This window comes from Vombatus ursinus, unplaced genomic scaffold (genome assembly GCF_900497805.2).
Source record: "Vombatus ursinus unplaced genomic scaffold, bare-nosed wombat genome assembly UNPS02014807.1, whole genome shotgun sequence".
NCBI lineage: Eukaryota > Metazoa > Chordata > Mammalia > Diprotodontia > Vombatidae > Vombatus > Vombatus ursinus.
Genome location: NW_020954585.1, coordinates 934,410 through 950,057, shown reverse-complemented (window position 1 = coordinate 950,057; position 15,648 = coordinate 934,410). Strand labels below are relative to the sequence as shown.

At 43.3% G+C, this 15,648-nt stretch overlaps 1 protein-coding gene across 2 annotated transcripts in view; it reads right to left on the bottom strand.

Annotated features, from left to right (window-relative positions):
- The window catches only part of LOC114052302 (arf-GAP with dual PH domain-containing protein 1), a 162,424-nt gene extending 159,483 nt beyond the window's left edge, over nucleotides 1-2,941 (bottom strand). For both annotated transcript variants that reach the window (XM_027874850.1, XM_027874851.1), the window contains exon 1: nucleotides 2,788-2,941. In XM_027874850.1, coding sequence (XP_027730651.1) covers nucleotides 2,788-2,869 — 82 coding nt within the window. In that variant the 5' untranslated portion in view covers nucleotides 2,870-2,941. The remainder of the gene's footprint in view (nucleotides 1-2,787) is intronic.
- Nucleotides 2,942-15,648: the final 12,707 nt, after the last annotated feature.

The window sequence follows — 15,648 nt, the reverse complement described above, 5'->3', positions numbered from 1 at the left end:
TAAGCCAATAAGTAACCAAAGTGCTCGAGCTCTGACTCAGTAGAATTGTCCATGGGAAGAGTTCCTCACACTGATGAAATTACGGGTCTGGACCTTAGAACAAACACAGCCAAGTGAAATGAGCCTTCTTTGGGGAGAAAGGGAAGGGATTATAAAACCACCTCTGTCATTTCTGTTATCGTAATGTGGCCCAGGACTGGTTCTGCTCTTCCCATCACTTTCCACTCTTCCTACCTTCCCTACCCCCACCCTGTGGTATAAAGATCTAGCATGGTAGTGCTGAAAAGTCACTTGACACTCAGTGTTTCCATTGAGACAGCCTTACTAAACAACTGCCTTCATCATCATCCCCATACCTGGTGGCACATTAAGTAAGGGCAGAGAGGCTGGCAAGGATGAAGGAGGCACAGGGAGGATGGGGAGAGCTGCCAACTCAGTCAAATGAAACTTACTGGGAAGGCCTTTCTGGAAGCCAGATCAAGTACCAGCTTCTGGCTGGTCAGTGAATATCTCCCAGAGGAACCCAGTAAAAGCCTCCACACTCCTAAGCAGGGCAGATATAAGGATATAACTGTAATGGGTCCAACTCAACACTCCAGCCCCAATATAGCCCAGGTCCCTATAGGTCATGGTCATGGCAGGAGGAGGGGAGTGATGGAGAAGGTTCAATATCCTCTCCCCTGGTTAGGATGGAACCCGTGCTCTGAGGCAACATAGTATGAAATAAATGTGAGTGCCTTCCCTCTGTTAATTATCTCCCACTTGGCCTGTCTAAATCTTGTTTGTATGTAGTTTAAATGTTGTCTCCCTCATTAAATTGTGAGCGGCAGGGATTGTCATTTATCTTTGCAGCCCCTGAGCTTAGCACAGTGCCTAGCACATAGTAGGTACTTAATAAATGCTGGTTGACTGACTGATGGTAAAGAGTTCTTTCTGTATTTGGGGGTCAGAGGGCTTGAGTTTAAATCCTGGCTTTGACCTTTACGATCTGTGTGACCTTGGGCAAGGCTATGTCCAGTGGTACCAAGAGTATGTTCAGTGCTTAGCACAATGTCTAGCACTATAGTGCCGAGTACATAGTAGGCACTTAATAAATGCTTGTTGACATGAATTGTTGACATAATCTGGGGGGTGGGGGAGGGGAGAAGATGACTTAGCTCTTCAGCTATAAAAAGGAGATAACTTAAGGAAGGTGGGGAAGGGAAGAAAACAAGTGTTCATTAAGTGCCTACTACAAGCACCTACTACAGGCTAGGTGCTTTACAAATATCTCATTTGATCCTTACAATAACCCTATTAGGTAAGTACTTTCATTATCATCTCTATTTTATGGTTAAGGAAACTGAGGCAGACAGAGGTTAAGTGAATTGCCTAGGGTCACACAGGAAATTTCCAAGGTTGGATTTGAACTTAGGTCTTCCTGATTGTAGGCCCAGCCCTCTATACACTTCATCACCTAGCCGCCTAGATGACGTCCAAAGGTCCATTCTTGTCTTAAAGACTCCCAACTCTCTTCTCTCACAGAATCCCACAGAATTTTAGAGCTGGCAAAGAGATCAGCTAAGAGCCAGTTAATTTGTTTTCCATCAACTCTCTCATTTTGTAAACGAGAAAACCCAATGCTAGCTCAAGTTCACAGACCTACTTTAAAGGCAGTCAGGCTCTGAACTGGGTCTTCTGACACTGTGGAGTTCTCTTCCCATTAGAACACGATGCTTATTCTTCTCCAGTTGATGGAAAACAAGTTCACCTGCTCTCAGTGAACAGCAGGCTTTGGGGATGGTCCCTCCAGATAACATCTCCAGGTAGGCCCAGGGACACAGGTAAACTCCTAGCTGCCTACATACTGCTCCAGATTTTATCTGTGCAGCCCTTCAAAATTGGGGAGGGGAAAGGATGCTCTTATTTCTTCCCCCACCCCTTTCCCAAAGAGGTAGTCTTAGACTCAGGCTCACGCTCAGGATAGGAAAGATGGCAAGGATGGCCAGGAGTTGGTTACACCCTTTCTTCCTCTCCTGAACTGGATGTTCGTGGGACTCAGTCACCCTCCTCCCTAATCACCCCGCCACGATTTCCTCTTTTCTGGAGAGCTGCTGTTTTGCAATGGGACAGTGGGTGAAAGCAAAACACGCATCGGAGGGGGTGGAGGGAGAAGGAAAGGAGGAAGAAAGAAGGCAAGGAAGAGATGTGGGTCCCAGGGAATCCCGTCAGAGAACGGTGCTGAAGGCAGCCTCCCCTTCCCCCAGCCCCCCATCCATACCGATAACTTCCATACCCTAAAGGGAAGGAGAAATTTCCAAGAGGAGACAGGTTCAACACATAGAGAGATGAGCCATAGAGGAGGTGGTAAGGTGCATACACCTAAGCTACCCGTTCCCCTCCCCCCAAAACTGGGAAGGGGCAAACAGGTGCAGCGCTCCCAGCTTCCAGGATGTGACCTTCCCCTCTAGGGGGCAGCACGAAGGGAGTGAGAAAGGTGAGGTTAGGACCCCCGCAGTCTGGAGGAGAAAGGAAGGTAGCCAGGGGTAAGGGCGGGGACTAGGAGAGGTCTACCAGAGGCGTCCACCCACTCCCCCAGTGAGAAGGGGGGGAAGAGCTACCCCCTCCCCCATGCCAAATGGCCCCCGGATCTCGGTGGGGTGGGGAGCGTCCCAGGTGGTCTCCCATCCGGGCAGGCGAGGGCTCACACAGACAGGTAGGTAGCCGGCAGGCTGGCAGAAAGGGACGGCCCGGACCCAGAGGCCCCCTCCCCCCCGCCCACCCCCGGCCCCCAGTCACTTCGCTCACCAGGTGCCCCGCAGTCCGCGCACAGCTGGTTGCCGTCTCGGTGAAGGAGCTCGAGCAGAGCCCTCTTCTTCTCCTTCGCCATGGGTGGTGCTGGAGCCCGGCGCTCGCTCCCGGCGTCTCCTGCTGTCTCTGCTGCTGCTGCTGCTGCTGCTGCCCCCGCTGCCGCTTCTCTAAATAATCTTCTTGGGGTGGGGGTGGGGTGGGGGGAGCGGGGACGGAGAGGTGGGGGTGGGACGAAGGGCTACCTCGCCGCCGGCCGCTGGTGCGGCATGGGGGGCGCGGGGGCGGGGGCCGGGGCGCGGGGAGGCTCCGGGCTGCAGCGCGAGGTGGCCAGGGCGGGGACCCAGGCGCTATGCCATCGTCCGCGGGAGCGGCGCGCCTGCCATCCTCGCAGCCCCGGCGCCCGGGCTCCGGCGGCCTCGGCTCGGGCACTGGTTCCGCATTCCTCCCCGCGGCGGAGGAGACACTCTGCTGCTGCCGCCGCCGCCGCCGCCGCCGGTGTTGGTGTCTCCGAGCGCCGAGCCGGGAGCGCACGGCGCAGCCCCGGGCCGGCCAAGCTGGCGCACGGGCGGCCCCCAGCGGCGCCTTCTGCCCCGCCGCCCCGGCGGGGGCCTGGACCCCACCTGCCCCTTCGGGACCGCACAGGCCAGAACTCTGCCCTCTGCAGCTGCAGTGACCTGGGATGCCCACTCTCGGGGGCAGGGAGGGAACTGGCCAGGGTGGCCCCGCTGAGGGAACAAAAACCTGCCCTTGGGTACTTTTTCCAGAGGGAGAGGGAGCAATCCCACAAACTGTTTTGAGATGGTCAAACAAATTCCTTACATCCCTTCCCCTCCCTTCCCCCTCTTCCTCTGCCCCCTGCTAAAATTAAAATTTAAATAACCCAAGTGTTTGTGCTGGGGTTACCCAGCTCAGGGGTAAAAACCAACGCGCTGACTTTAGCTTGAAATGAGGTTTGTAGAAATAAATCCCAGAGACTCTGGTCCTAAAATTCTGCCTCCAAGCCTCAAAAGCCTTCCCATCCCTCCACCCCCACCCCAAATGGCGCTTTTTATAGTTCTGGACTTCTTTGTTTATGGGAAAACTTTTCAGGGTAATTTCTGTCCACCAGGCAGCTTTCTCAGGCAAACAGCAGTGAAGAGATTCGTGGATGATTTAGATTTGGAAGGGACATTAGGGGTCATCTAGTCTGGAAACAAAGCCTAGGGAGGTTTAATACTAATAATAGCTAACATTTACAATTATCTCTTTGATCCTCACAATAGCTGGGGGGGGCGTAGGTGCTATTATTATCCCCCTTTTACAGATGAAGAACCTGAGGCAAACAGCGGTTAAGTGAGTTGCCCCGGGTCACATAGTTAGCCAGTAATATCTTGCTCGAGGTTACATAGCATATCTTAGAGCAAGGATTTGAACTTCTAACTCCTGATTCCCAAGAAATCCCTTGTCACAGTATCAGGGTGAGAAAACAGCAGGAGGCTCACATTAAAATGGTTCTAAAAGAACCAACCCCAACTTGATATCTTCCCAAATTAGTGGTGGAATTACCAAAGATCTGCTCTCACTCACCGACAGATCTCCTTCTGATGTACTTTGAAGGCTTGGAAAGTATTGTATAGATGCTATCTCATGAGAGCCACAACAACCATTTGAGGTAGATGCTATTGTTATTCCCATTTGGCAGATGAGAAAACTGAGACTGAAAGAGGCTTATATGACTTGCTCAGGTACACAGTTAATAAAGGAAATTTGAACCATCCAGCAGTCTTACCCACTGCGACACCTTTGTTGTTTCCCTCACGTTTGACTCTTTATGACTTACTTAGGGGTTCTCTTGGTGGAGATACTGAAATAGTTTGCCATTTCCTTCTCTAGCTCATTTTACAGATAAAGAACTGAGGCAAACAGGGTTAAGTGACCTGCCCAGGATCTCTAAGTAAGTATCTGCGGCTGGATTTGAACCCAGGAAGAAGAATCTTTTTGACTTCAGGATTGGTACTCTATCCACTATGCCACTAACTGCCTTGCCTATTCTTCAGTTTTCCTTTTTAGTATTACTACATTATTATAATTATATTTTATATTGTTATAATTATATAAGTAAGAATTATAATAATATTCTTATATTTGTATAATAATAAGTAAGAATTACTGTGAGGATTGAGACAGAGGAAAGAATTTTGTAAAGAATTCAAGTGCTTTAAAAAATTAACCAGGCATTGATGGTCATAATTTCTTGTTGTCCCCAGTTCTACCCTTAGGCATAATCAGTTTCAATCTTACTGCATAGGCTAACACCCAGGGAGAGTCTAAATTGGCCAGATTAGATATTCAGTGAGAGGAAACAGAAGAAATAAAGCTACTACTGCTGGGAAAGGGTGGGGTTGTTGAGGTATTCACTGTATCTGCATTTCTAGCCTTATCTGCTAGTTATTAGGGATCTCTGCCACCTCAGATTATTTACTTTTGTGTTTATTATTTTCACCAGGCCATATGATACAGTGGACAGATTTGGAGTCAGAGGATCCTGGGTTTAAATTCTAGCTCTGTCAGTCAGTAATCTTGGTCAAATTACTTAACTTTTCTGGGTCTCAGTTTCATAATCTGTAAAATGAAGGCTTCTGAAGGCCCTTCTAGCTCTAGAAATATGATTCCTTGGAATAATACTTTTGTGATTTTTGGCAAGTCACAACCTTTCTTGGCCTCAATATCCCCATCTGTAAAACGATAGGGTTGAACTAGGTGACCTCTTAGCTAACGTCCTCCAGCTCTAAATCTATGGTCTCCTAGTAGAATGAGGACAGGCGTTGATCTGTTTTTTCTCTTTGTATTAACTTCCCTTACCCGCTTACCCACTCAAGTTTCCCTGAGTCTTAGGCAGAGTGCCTAATACTGTACTTTTTTGTCCTGACCTATAAGAAACATTAGAGCAGCTAGGTGGTGCAGATGGAGTGTCGGGCCTGGAGTCAGGAAGACTCATCTTCATTAGTTCAAATCAGATCTCAGACACTCAGCTTTGTGACCTTGGGCAAGTCACTTCACCCTATTGGCCTCAGTTTCCTCATCTGTAAAATGAGCTGGAGAAGGAAATGGCAAACCACTCCAGTATCTTTGCCAAGAAAACCCCAAATGGGGTCATGAAGAGTTGGACACATCTGAAACAACTTAACAACAAAAATAAGGATCATTGATGTAGGCCAGTGAATAGAAATAGGGGATCCCTGTTGGCTATGTATTGACAAAGCCACATGTTACATTATCTATGTTTTATTATATTTTTATTTTAATTTTAATTTGGATTACTGGAGAGAGTTGTATGCTACCTGTAGCCATAGGCCTGCAGAGAATTTGACATGTCTGGCTGGGGAACTCCAGATCAAGAAAGTTCATTTGGAATGAAGATGCTTATTGAATTGAATTCTTGAAGACTGCTCTCCTATAAACTCTTCATTCACCAGACTAGTCTACCCACAAAAAAGACCTTTTCCCTTCTGCCTCTAGGTCTTACTCATCCATTTCCTCCTCATCTCACCAGCATACTTTGCCTCTCTTTCCACCCTTCCAAATCCTCTCATCTCCCATCAATTCAATTATCATCTGTATGCAGTCAATGCTGCACTCCTCTTGTTCACCCTACACTTGTATAGTAAAGAGCTCCCTCTGCATCTGTTGCATCTTTTCATTGCCTTTAAGACTTAAGTTTTGTGTTGCAGCTATGCCCCCGAAGCATAGTGCAAGTGTTTTGGGCTCTAAGCCCAAGTGTGCAAAGTCAGTGATGCAACTTGGTGAGAAAATAATGGTGTTAGATAAACTTCATGCTGGAATGTCTACAGTGCTGTGAGGGCTGGGAGACCCTTAAGGATCTCAAATGGTGATCAATAGCTGATGGATTATTTCAAGCTTGTGAGTTCTTCATGTTGGTGAAGGATAGCGTGTCAGAGGTAATGTTGAGATCTCATCAGTCTTGGCATCTTCTGACAGCAGTGACCAATATCCCAGTAAACCTCTCTCTTGGTTTTCAGAGGGTAGCCAAGGTAAAGAGTTTTACAGCTGTATAGTTTACAGTATAACACCTTCACACTGCCATCTGACACAGTGGGAGGTAAGATTCAGGTTAAAAAAATGTTTTGGTTTTAAGAATTTTACTTTTGTAAAATTGTACAGTATTTCTGTAAAATTATACAGTATTTATGGTACTATAGATTTCATGTGTTATGAAAAGTGGATATTGTTTGAAATCAATAGTTTTTTAAATTGAAATTGTACAAAAAGTCACAGACTTCTAGGGAATTACTAGAGAGAAAAAAATGTTTTGCATGTTACCAGTTGTATTTTATCCTCCCAGTCACAACTTTCCCTCTAAGTTATCTCCAGTTATCTAAGACTCCTCACTCTCTGTCACTCCCCCAAATGATATCCAATCAGTTGTCAAGCCTTGTCTTTTATGCTTTTGCAACATCTCTCAGATATGCCTCTCTCTCTCCTCTGACACTGCCATTATCACAGCCAGATATGTGCCTCAAGGCTCTTACCATTCCCGTTCATCCTCCACTCAGCTATCGAATTTATCTTAAGCACAGGTCTGATCATTAATCATCTATTCAATAAGCTCCAATGAATCCCTGTTACCTCCAGGATCATATATAAAATCACTACACTCCATCTCCCAACTCACAAATTTTCACTGTCCTCCATACCTCCACTATTCCTTCTCATCCTTGCTCCCTGGCTTCCCTGGCCTCCTTCCAAGGCTCCTTCTGCTTGAAGTCTTTCCTTGTCCTCCTTCACTTTTCCCTCTGGGATTGTTCCCAATTTATCCTTCTGATATCTTTTTCATACATAGTTGTTTGTAGATTGCTCTCCCATGTTAGACTGTGAGCTCCTTGAAAGCATGGGTTGTTTTTTGTTTTTGTATTTCCAGAGCTTAGCACAGTACTTGGCACTTGTTAGGCACTTAATCAATGTTTGTTGATTGACCAATTAATGGATTTGACTCCCTACTCTCTCTCACCTTCTGGATCCAGTCTTTTGCCAGGGTCTGTTGTTTCTGCCGTGTCTCTCCTATATGCTCCCTTTTCTCCTCTGACATAGCTGTTAGGCCCTCACCCCTTTACTGTCTTGTTCATCTGCCTACCTCAAATCTCTTCCTACTCCAGGCCATCTTACATTCAGGTGCCAAAGTGATCTTCCTAAAGTGTAAGTCTGACCGTGTCACTCCCTTACTCAGTAAATTCCAGTGGTTCCTTATTATCTTCAAGATGGAATTTAAAACCCTTCGAGATCTGGCCCTTTCCAACTTTCTAGTCTCTTTGTGCCTTTTTCCCCTCCACATACTGTACCATCCAGTGATCCTAGCTTCCTTGCGCTTCTACCTGGGAAAGATCTTAATTTAGAAAGGCCAAGGTCACCCACTATATCCTGGGCCAGCCCCAGTCTTCTTGACCTTTGTCTTGCCACTGGACTTCTATGACTCTGGAGGAGAGAGAGAGGCTGATGACTTTGCACAGCTTTGCTTCACTCACGTCCAATTCATGCTCAAGTCCAGACATCACCCTCGTACTGTCATCCGTCCTCTTTGAGAAGGCTGAATAATAACAACGCTCCATCTTTCAACTCTTTCATTGTCTGTTCCCCATGCCTGGAGTGTTCTTCCTCATCTCTGACTCTAATTCCCCTGGATTCCTTGAAGTTTCCAGTAAATCCTTCCTTTTACAAGAAGCTTTTCTCAGTTCTCCTTAATGCCAGTCCTTCCCCTCTAAGTTATCTCCAGTTTATCAAGTATGTATTTCATTTGTACATGGTTATTTACCTGTTAGAATGTGAGCTCCTTGAGGGCAAGGGCTGTTTTTTTGGGAGGCAGAGGTATTTAATTTTGCTTTTCTTTGTATCTGACCTCTCTCTTAGATGGGAGAGAACTAAGCACATGGACTAAATATCTCTACATTCAGATTCTAGTCTTGATGCTACTTCTGTTAGTGGTAAGAATCCCAGGAAAGGCAGATAGCCATGTTGAGGAGATGCAGGCAATCTTCAGTCATTAATTGTTCTCTCTTTGCCACCATCCCTAGAGCTACATAAGAGAAGATCAATATATTTCTTTGCCTGTAGTGGTCAAGTGTGTGTGTGTGTGTGTAGAGAGAGAGAGACAGAGAATGAGAGAGAAAGAATGTTGCAAGAATTTTCAGAGTCTTTGTTAGCCACTGCACACATGAGCCAACACAGGTTACAGACAGCAGACAGACAGATACACTGCAGTTTATTTATCCACTCGAAAGCATGTGACACATATCACTAGTAGGTAATGGATGTGTGTCTCATAATTCCAAAGATGACATATATAGTTTCTCCTGAGACACATGACCTAAGTTTGGGTAAGATCAGGTAGGGTACATAGACAGAAAGAGGTACATTTTTAGGTAGAGAAAAAGGATGCTTAAACTACTACAAAGGCCATTTAGCACAGCCACTTATATCAGACCAGATTCCTCATGACCCCATTTAGGTTTGTTGTTGTTTTTGCAAAGACACTGGAGTGGTTTGCCATTTCCTTCTATAGCTCACTTTACAGATGAGAAAACTGAGGCAGATAGGGGTAAGTGACTTGCCCAGGGTCACACAGCTACTAAGTGTCTGAGGCTGGATTTGAAGACAGATAGAGGAGTTTTCCTGACTCCAGGACCTGCACTCCATCCACTGTGCCACCTACCTGCCCAAAACGGAAATAAACAAGCATTTATTTAGCCCCTACTATATACCAGGCAGGCAGCCAAGAAAACCCCAAATAGAGTTACAAAGAGTTGGACACGACTGAAAACTGAACAAAAATAACAAAAAGAAAAGAGTATCTTATTTTTCAGTCAGTTAATTAGCATAAAACTACTACGTGCCTTATGAGATAGGATAGAAGTGGGTGAGTTCCTAGAATTATTCAGAGTCCTCTGAGCTTTCTTTGGTAACGATAAAATGATTGGGGGAAGGGAGGTATTAAGAGACAGTTAATACTTTCAGTGTCAAACAGAAACAATAAAGAAATATAATAACCACAAATATACCACAAAATGGAGTCAGTTGTATTCTCTTAAAAATCTACTTTCAACAAAAGGATGAGTTTGAGTGCATGCAGAATGGATGCTGGGGAGTGAATCTGAAGAAGACAAGGTGTCTTGAGTAAAGATCCTTGGACCTGATTCCATAACTGAATGCATGGTTCTTGAGTCAGGAAGAAAGGTTATGGATCCTGGAACTGAGAGCATGCAGCAAAAGATATTTTGAGTGCTGTAATGGTGGGAGTCTTGGCAAATAGATTTAGAATTTTGATGTTGATCAGAGTTCCGGTGACCTCTGCACAGGAAAAGAGAATGTTTGGGGATAAGTCAACGGTTGTGGGAGTTGTTGTTTAGTCATTTCAGTCGTGTTCTACTCTTCATGACTCCATTTGGGTTTTTCTTGGTAAAAGATAACTGGAGTAGTTTGCCATTTCCTTCTCTAACCCATTTTACAGCTGAGGAATCTGAGGCAAACAAGATTAAGTGTTTTACCTAAGGTCCCATAACTAGTAGGTGTCTAAGACTGGATTTGAACTCATGAAGATGAGTCTTTCTGATTCCAAGCCCAGTGCTCTATTCACTCTGCTACCTAGCCACCCTTAAGTCAAAAGACCCAGAGTCAAAATATGAAATTGGGGTGGGGAGAAGACACAGTTAACCACCCACTTCACTTACTAGCTGTATAGCCTTGGGGAAAGTCATTTTCACAATACTGTTCTCTCTTGATTCTTATTCTATTTGTCTGTCGACTTCTTTTCCATCTTCTTTGCTGGATCCATGTGAGATCCAGTAACTGTGGGTATCCCCCAAAGTTTTGTCCTGGACCCTCTCCTCTTTTCTCTCTAATTCCCTCACTTGATGATCCCACCAATTTCCAAAGGTTCAATGATCCTTTCTATGTGAATGATTCCTCTATTTGTATATGCAGCCATAATCTCTCTCCTGAGCTCTAGTCCTGAATCATCAACTTCCTATTGGATTATTGTGTCTTGTAACCCACCCATCTTCTGAACTTATCTATTTTTGTAAAGGATGCCATCATTGACCTAGTCACCTAGGTTCACAAACTCAGTATGGTGCTCAGGGCCTCATTTCTCACACATCCCCTATATCCAATCATTTGCCAATTCTTACCATTTCTTTCTCTATACCATCTGTTGCATATGTCTGTTCCTTTCCACCTCTTGCCTGTACTCTTTTTTTTTTTGGAAGGGACTTGGTGTTCTCATCTTTTATTATTTTTTCCACTTATTAGTATTTTATTTTTTCCAATTACATGTAAAGATAGTATTCAACATCCATTTTTATAAGATTTTGATTTCCAAATTTTTTTCTCCCTCCCTCCCCATCCTCCCTAAGATGGCAAGCAATCTAATATATTGCCTGGACTCTTGCAATAGGTTTCTAATTGGTCTCTGTGCCGCAGGTCTCTGGAGCAGTCCATTCATCCATCCTCCAAACAGCTGCCAAAGTGATTTTCCTGAAGTGGAGGTGTGACTGTGTCAGTCCCCTTGCCCAGTAAACTACAGTGGCTCCCTGTGCCTCTAGGATCAAATATAACATCTACTTGGCATTTAGAGCTCTTCACAGTCTAGCCCTTTCCTATTTTTCTAAATCTTCTGATTCAGTACTCCTCTCCATGCACCCTATCTGACCTACTTAACCTTGGTATTGCTTGTAGTTTGTAGTTAGAAAAACATTATTATAGTATGGGCTTCTTTAAAAAAAATTGGGGGAAAGGATAAAGTTCACTTTTTTTTAACCAGACATAATTTTAAAGATTTTCTTTTTAATTCCATGCCACTACTGTATCTTGTGGGCTTTCAAACCTTTTTGTATTAATAGTACTCAGAAGATATTTAAATTTAAATTATTTTTTCTTGTTTAAGTAGAGCTGATGAGTATAAACACTTTAGCTTCGTTCATACTAATTAAAGTTTTGTATTTATTTAAAAAAAAAAACAAAATGAGCCACACTGACCTAGTTCTTCTTTCTCACATATATCTCCCATCTCCAATCTCCTTGCACTGGCTCTTACCCCCCCCCATGCTTTCCCCCCTCACTTCTTTTATATCTCTGTATTCCTTCAAGACTCAGGTCAAATGATTCCTTCTGGTCCCCCCTAGATGTGTCAGAGAGCCAGAGAACCATATGTGTAGTGTCTTCCCCTCTGAGTTTGCTTTTCGTGTATCGTATGTGTTTACGTACAACTTATTTCTCCCATTAAAAGGTCTACTCTTTCAGTGATTCAAGACAATTCCAAAGAACCCAGGATGAAAAATGCTATCTACCTCCAGAGAGAACTGATGAACTCTGAGTGCAGATTGAAGCAGAGATTTTTACTCTCTTTATTTTTCTGTGTGTGTGTGTGTGTTTTCAATATGGCTAATATGGAAATATGTTTTGTTGACTTCATATGTAAAAGCAATATCATATTGCTTGCCTTCTCAAGGGGTCGGGAGGGGTAGGGGGAGAGAATTTGGAACTCAAAATTTTTTAAAAATATAATGACTAATATGGAAATATGTTTTGCACGACTGCACTTGTATAACCTATATCAAACTGTTTGCCTTCTCAATGAGAGGCGAGGGGAGGGAGGTGGGGACAGAATTTGGAACTCAAAACATTTTTTAAAAGAATGTTAAAAAATTTTACAAGTAATTAGAAAAATGCCTTAAGAATTTATATTAATTTTTAAAATGTAATTGGCAAATATTTAATGGAAAAATAAAAATATATTTTTTAAAAAGTCAGCTCCTTGAAGGTAGGGTCTGTGTTTGCTTCTTTGTATCACCAGTGCTTAGGCCAGTGCCTGACACATAGTAAGCACTGATTGATTGATTGATTGATTGCTATGACCCAGAGTTATCTAGGCAAGTAGGAAACTAGAGACAAAAGGACAAGCTTTATAAGAAGCAGCTCGTTGACACTCTTTGACAGTGGATGGAACTCTAGACCTGGAGTCAAGACGACCCCGAGTTCAAATCCTACTAGCTATGTGACTCTGGGCAAGTCACTTAAACTCCATCTGCCTTGGTTTCTTCATCTATAAAAGAGGGATAATAATAGCACCTATTTCCCAGGGTAGTTGTGAGGATCAAACAGGATATTTGCAAAATAATTTGCAAACCTTAAAGCATTGTATAAGTGCTATCTAATATTATGGTGCCTTGATTTTTTATTTATGTGCCCTGTAAGAATACCTATGATTTTAATAATAATAGCTAGCATTTATGTAGGGTTTTAAAGTTTGCAAAGTGTTTTATATGCATTACCTTATAGCAAACTTACAAGATAGGTGCTATTATTATCCCCATTTGACAGATGAGGAAATAGAGGTTGTGAGAGGGTAAGTTATTTGCCAAGGGTCACATAGTAAGTGTTTGAAGCAAAATCTGAACTCAGGTCTTTCTGATTCCAAATCTAGCATCCTATCTAGTATTGCACCAGTCTCATACTACATACTACTATGACAGTATGGTATCCTTATAGTAAAAGTTTATTAGTCCCCATATAATACAAAAAAGAGAAACTTTCCTGTGGGAGCCCTGGTTTTGATTTCCCAACCTCCCCAAATGCCTTGCAGCTAATTAGATGAATTTGCATTATGTTTTTCATTTGTGGTACTTGTCTGATCTCATTGTAGTTTATAAAAGGTAAGAGAGTGATATTATGGCCAATGAATTAGACTGGGTAAGGCTTGAAATCACTAGAACCTTATTCAGGCGGGTCCTCCCTCATTCAAGATCCCAAGATGTAAAGTAAAGGACCCTTCAATGCAGGCCCAATTAGAATGGCGTTATGTCATCCCCAGCATACCTTAGTGGTCCAGCAGCAAGGAAGGTGTTAGCTGGCCCTCTGCTTGTGTGACCTGGCCGCGCACACTCCCTATGTGTGTGTGTCCCTCATGCATGACCATTACTAATGACTATTTGTGTGAGATGGCTAACACTGTTTGTGGGAGAGTATGCCTTAGCTTTCTATAGATTGTATCCTGTTGTGAATTTTCCTTCTATACTATTTCATTCCTATGCTTTGAACTAATTGTGTCCTCTGCCTGACTAGAGAGAAAGTGAACCCACCAGTGGGCACTTGTGAGCTATGATTTTGAGAACAGGTGGACCCACAGACTACATTGAACACAGGACAGTCATTCTGGGGGCCCTGCATGTGAGGGCAATGGGTATCCAAGTGCTACGCTTTGTTTCAACAATATTTTGTGGCATTGTATCTCAAGGATACAGAGGCAGAGAAGAAACAGGGTCAGTAGTCCTTAGAGCTGACACATGCAATTCATTACTTACTAACAAGAGGAAAATAACCATGAGAAGACCAGAGAAATGCAGAATCAGCAGAGCCCAGTCAAGATTACCAAAATGATGAATCAAGGCATGAATATTACACGCACAGTAGGACTGTCTCCAGGACAAGGGAAGAACTCTGAAGGTGAGGTTTGGATTGAGTATGAGCAGAGCTATGTTAATAAGAGATGAGAGAGCTGAAGACTTCAGAATTTTAGTGACATATGGGGAGAGGCAAGGGAGGAGAAACACCTGTCTGAGCATTAATTACATGGGTGGGAGTGTGGTGGACAGCGGGATGGGCTTACTCAGTATGATGTCCTATATCCGGAGGGGAGGCAAGCTTCCTCCCCATAGCATTTAGCCAGAGGTTTATAGGTTCAATACATACATACATACATACACACACATATATATATAGACACACATACATATGTTAATAAATACTTAGATAAATCTAGGTTACCTCTACATAATACTTTTGCCTAGAAAGGCCATAAGTAGGCCTGGGACCAATGCAATACTTTAAAGATATGTAATTTCATTGATGTGGATTCTCCTTCTATTGATGTTGATTGCATCCCCTCTGTAACTGAGTAAATAGACTTGAAGAGTTACCAGGTCTGAAAAATATATCACCCTATGGCCAACCTGGCCTTTCTGAATTTAATTAGGTTGGTCTTTGGACCACAGGCATATAGTCATTCAATAGGCTATACTCAGTTTTCATATAAAAGAATTTTGTCCTAGCTATGATTCCAAAGGGTCATCAGAGTGCCCTATCAATGTCAAACTGAAAAGGTTTGGTGTCCACATATGCCAAGGGTCAGATAGGAGATATAGAAGCAGTGTTCAAAGCTACAGAGAGGTTGTGGGGTAGAGCACTGGGCTTGAAGTCAGGAAAACCTGAGTTCAAATCTGGCCTCTGATTTTTACTAGCTTTGTGACCCTGGTCAAGTCATTTAACCTCTGCTTGCTTTGGTTCCTCATGTGGGAAATGTGGATAATAATAGCACTTTCTCCCGGGGTTGTTATGAGGATCAAATGAGATAATATTTATAAAGTGCTTTGCAAAACTTAAAGCTGATTGTTAACGTTTTCATTATGAGTATTTATACATCAGAATTCTGCAAACTGCTATAAATCAGGGTTTGATTTACTATTTTGTTCATCATTTAGACTTAAGTAAGTGATGGAGAAAATGTTGATAACACAGATTAAATTTTAAAATGTGTCTTGTGTACCTTTTATTCCAGAATGCCAGTTGTTAAGTGTTTACCAGCACACCTCTGCATGTAGACCTCTTTTTAAAGCCCAAGGTTATGTGAAATCCAGGTATATGACCTAACTTTACAGTTCAACATCAATGCAATGTCTAGGGGACAACAATTACGTGTACTCACACCTTGACAAACTGTTTTCACCTCAGCAATGATGTCCCAATACATGTCTCAATTAAAGGTATCAACAGTGAGACTGAGCTAAGGAGAATTTATCTTTGTGAGGGAAAATG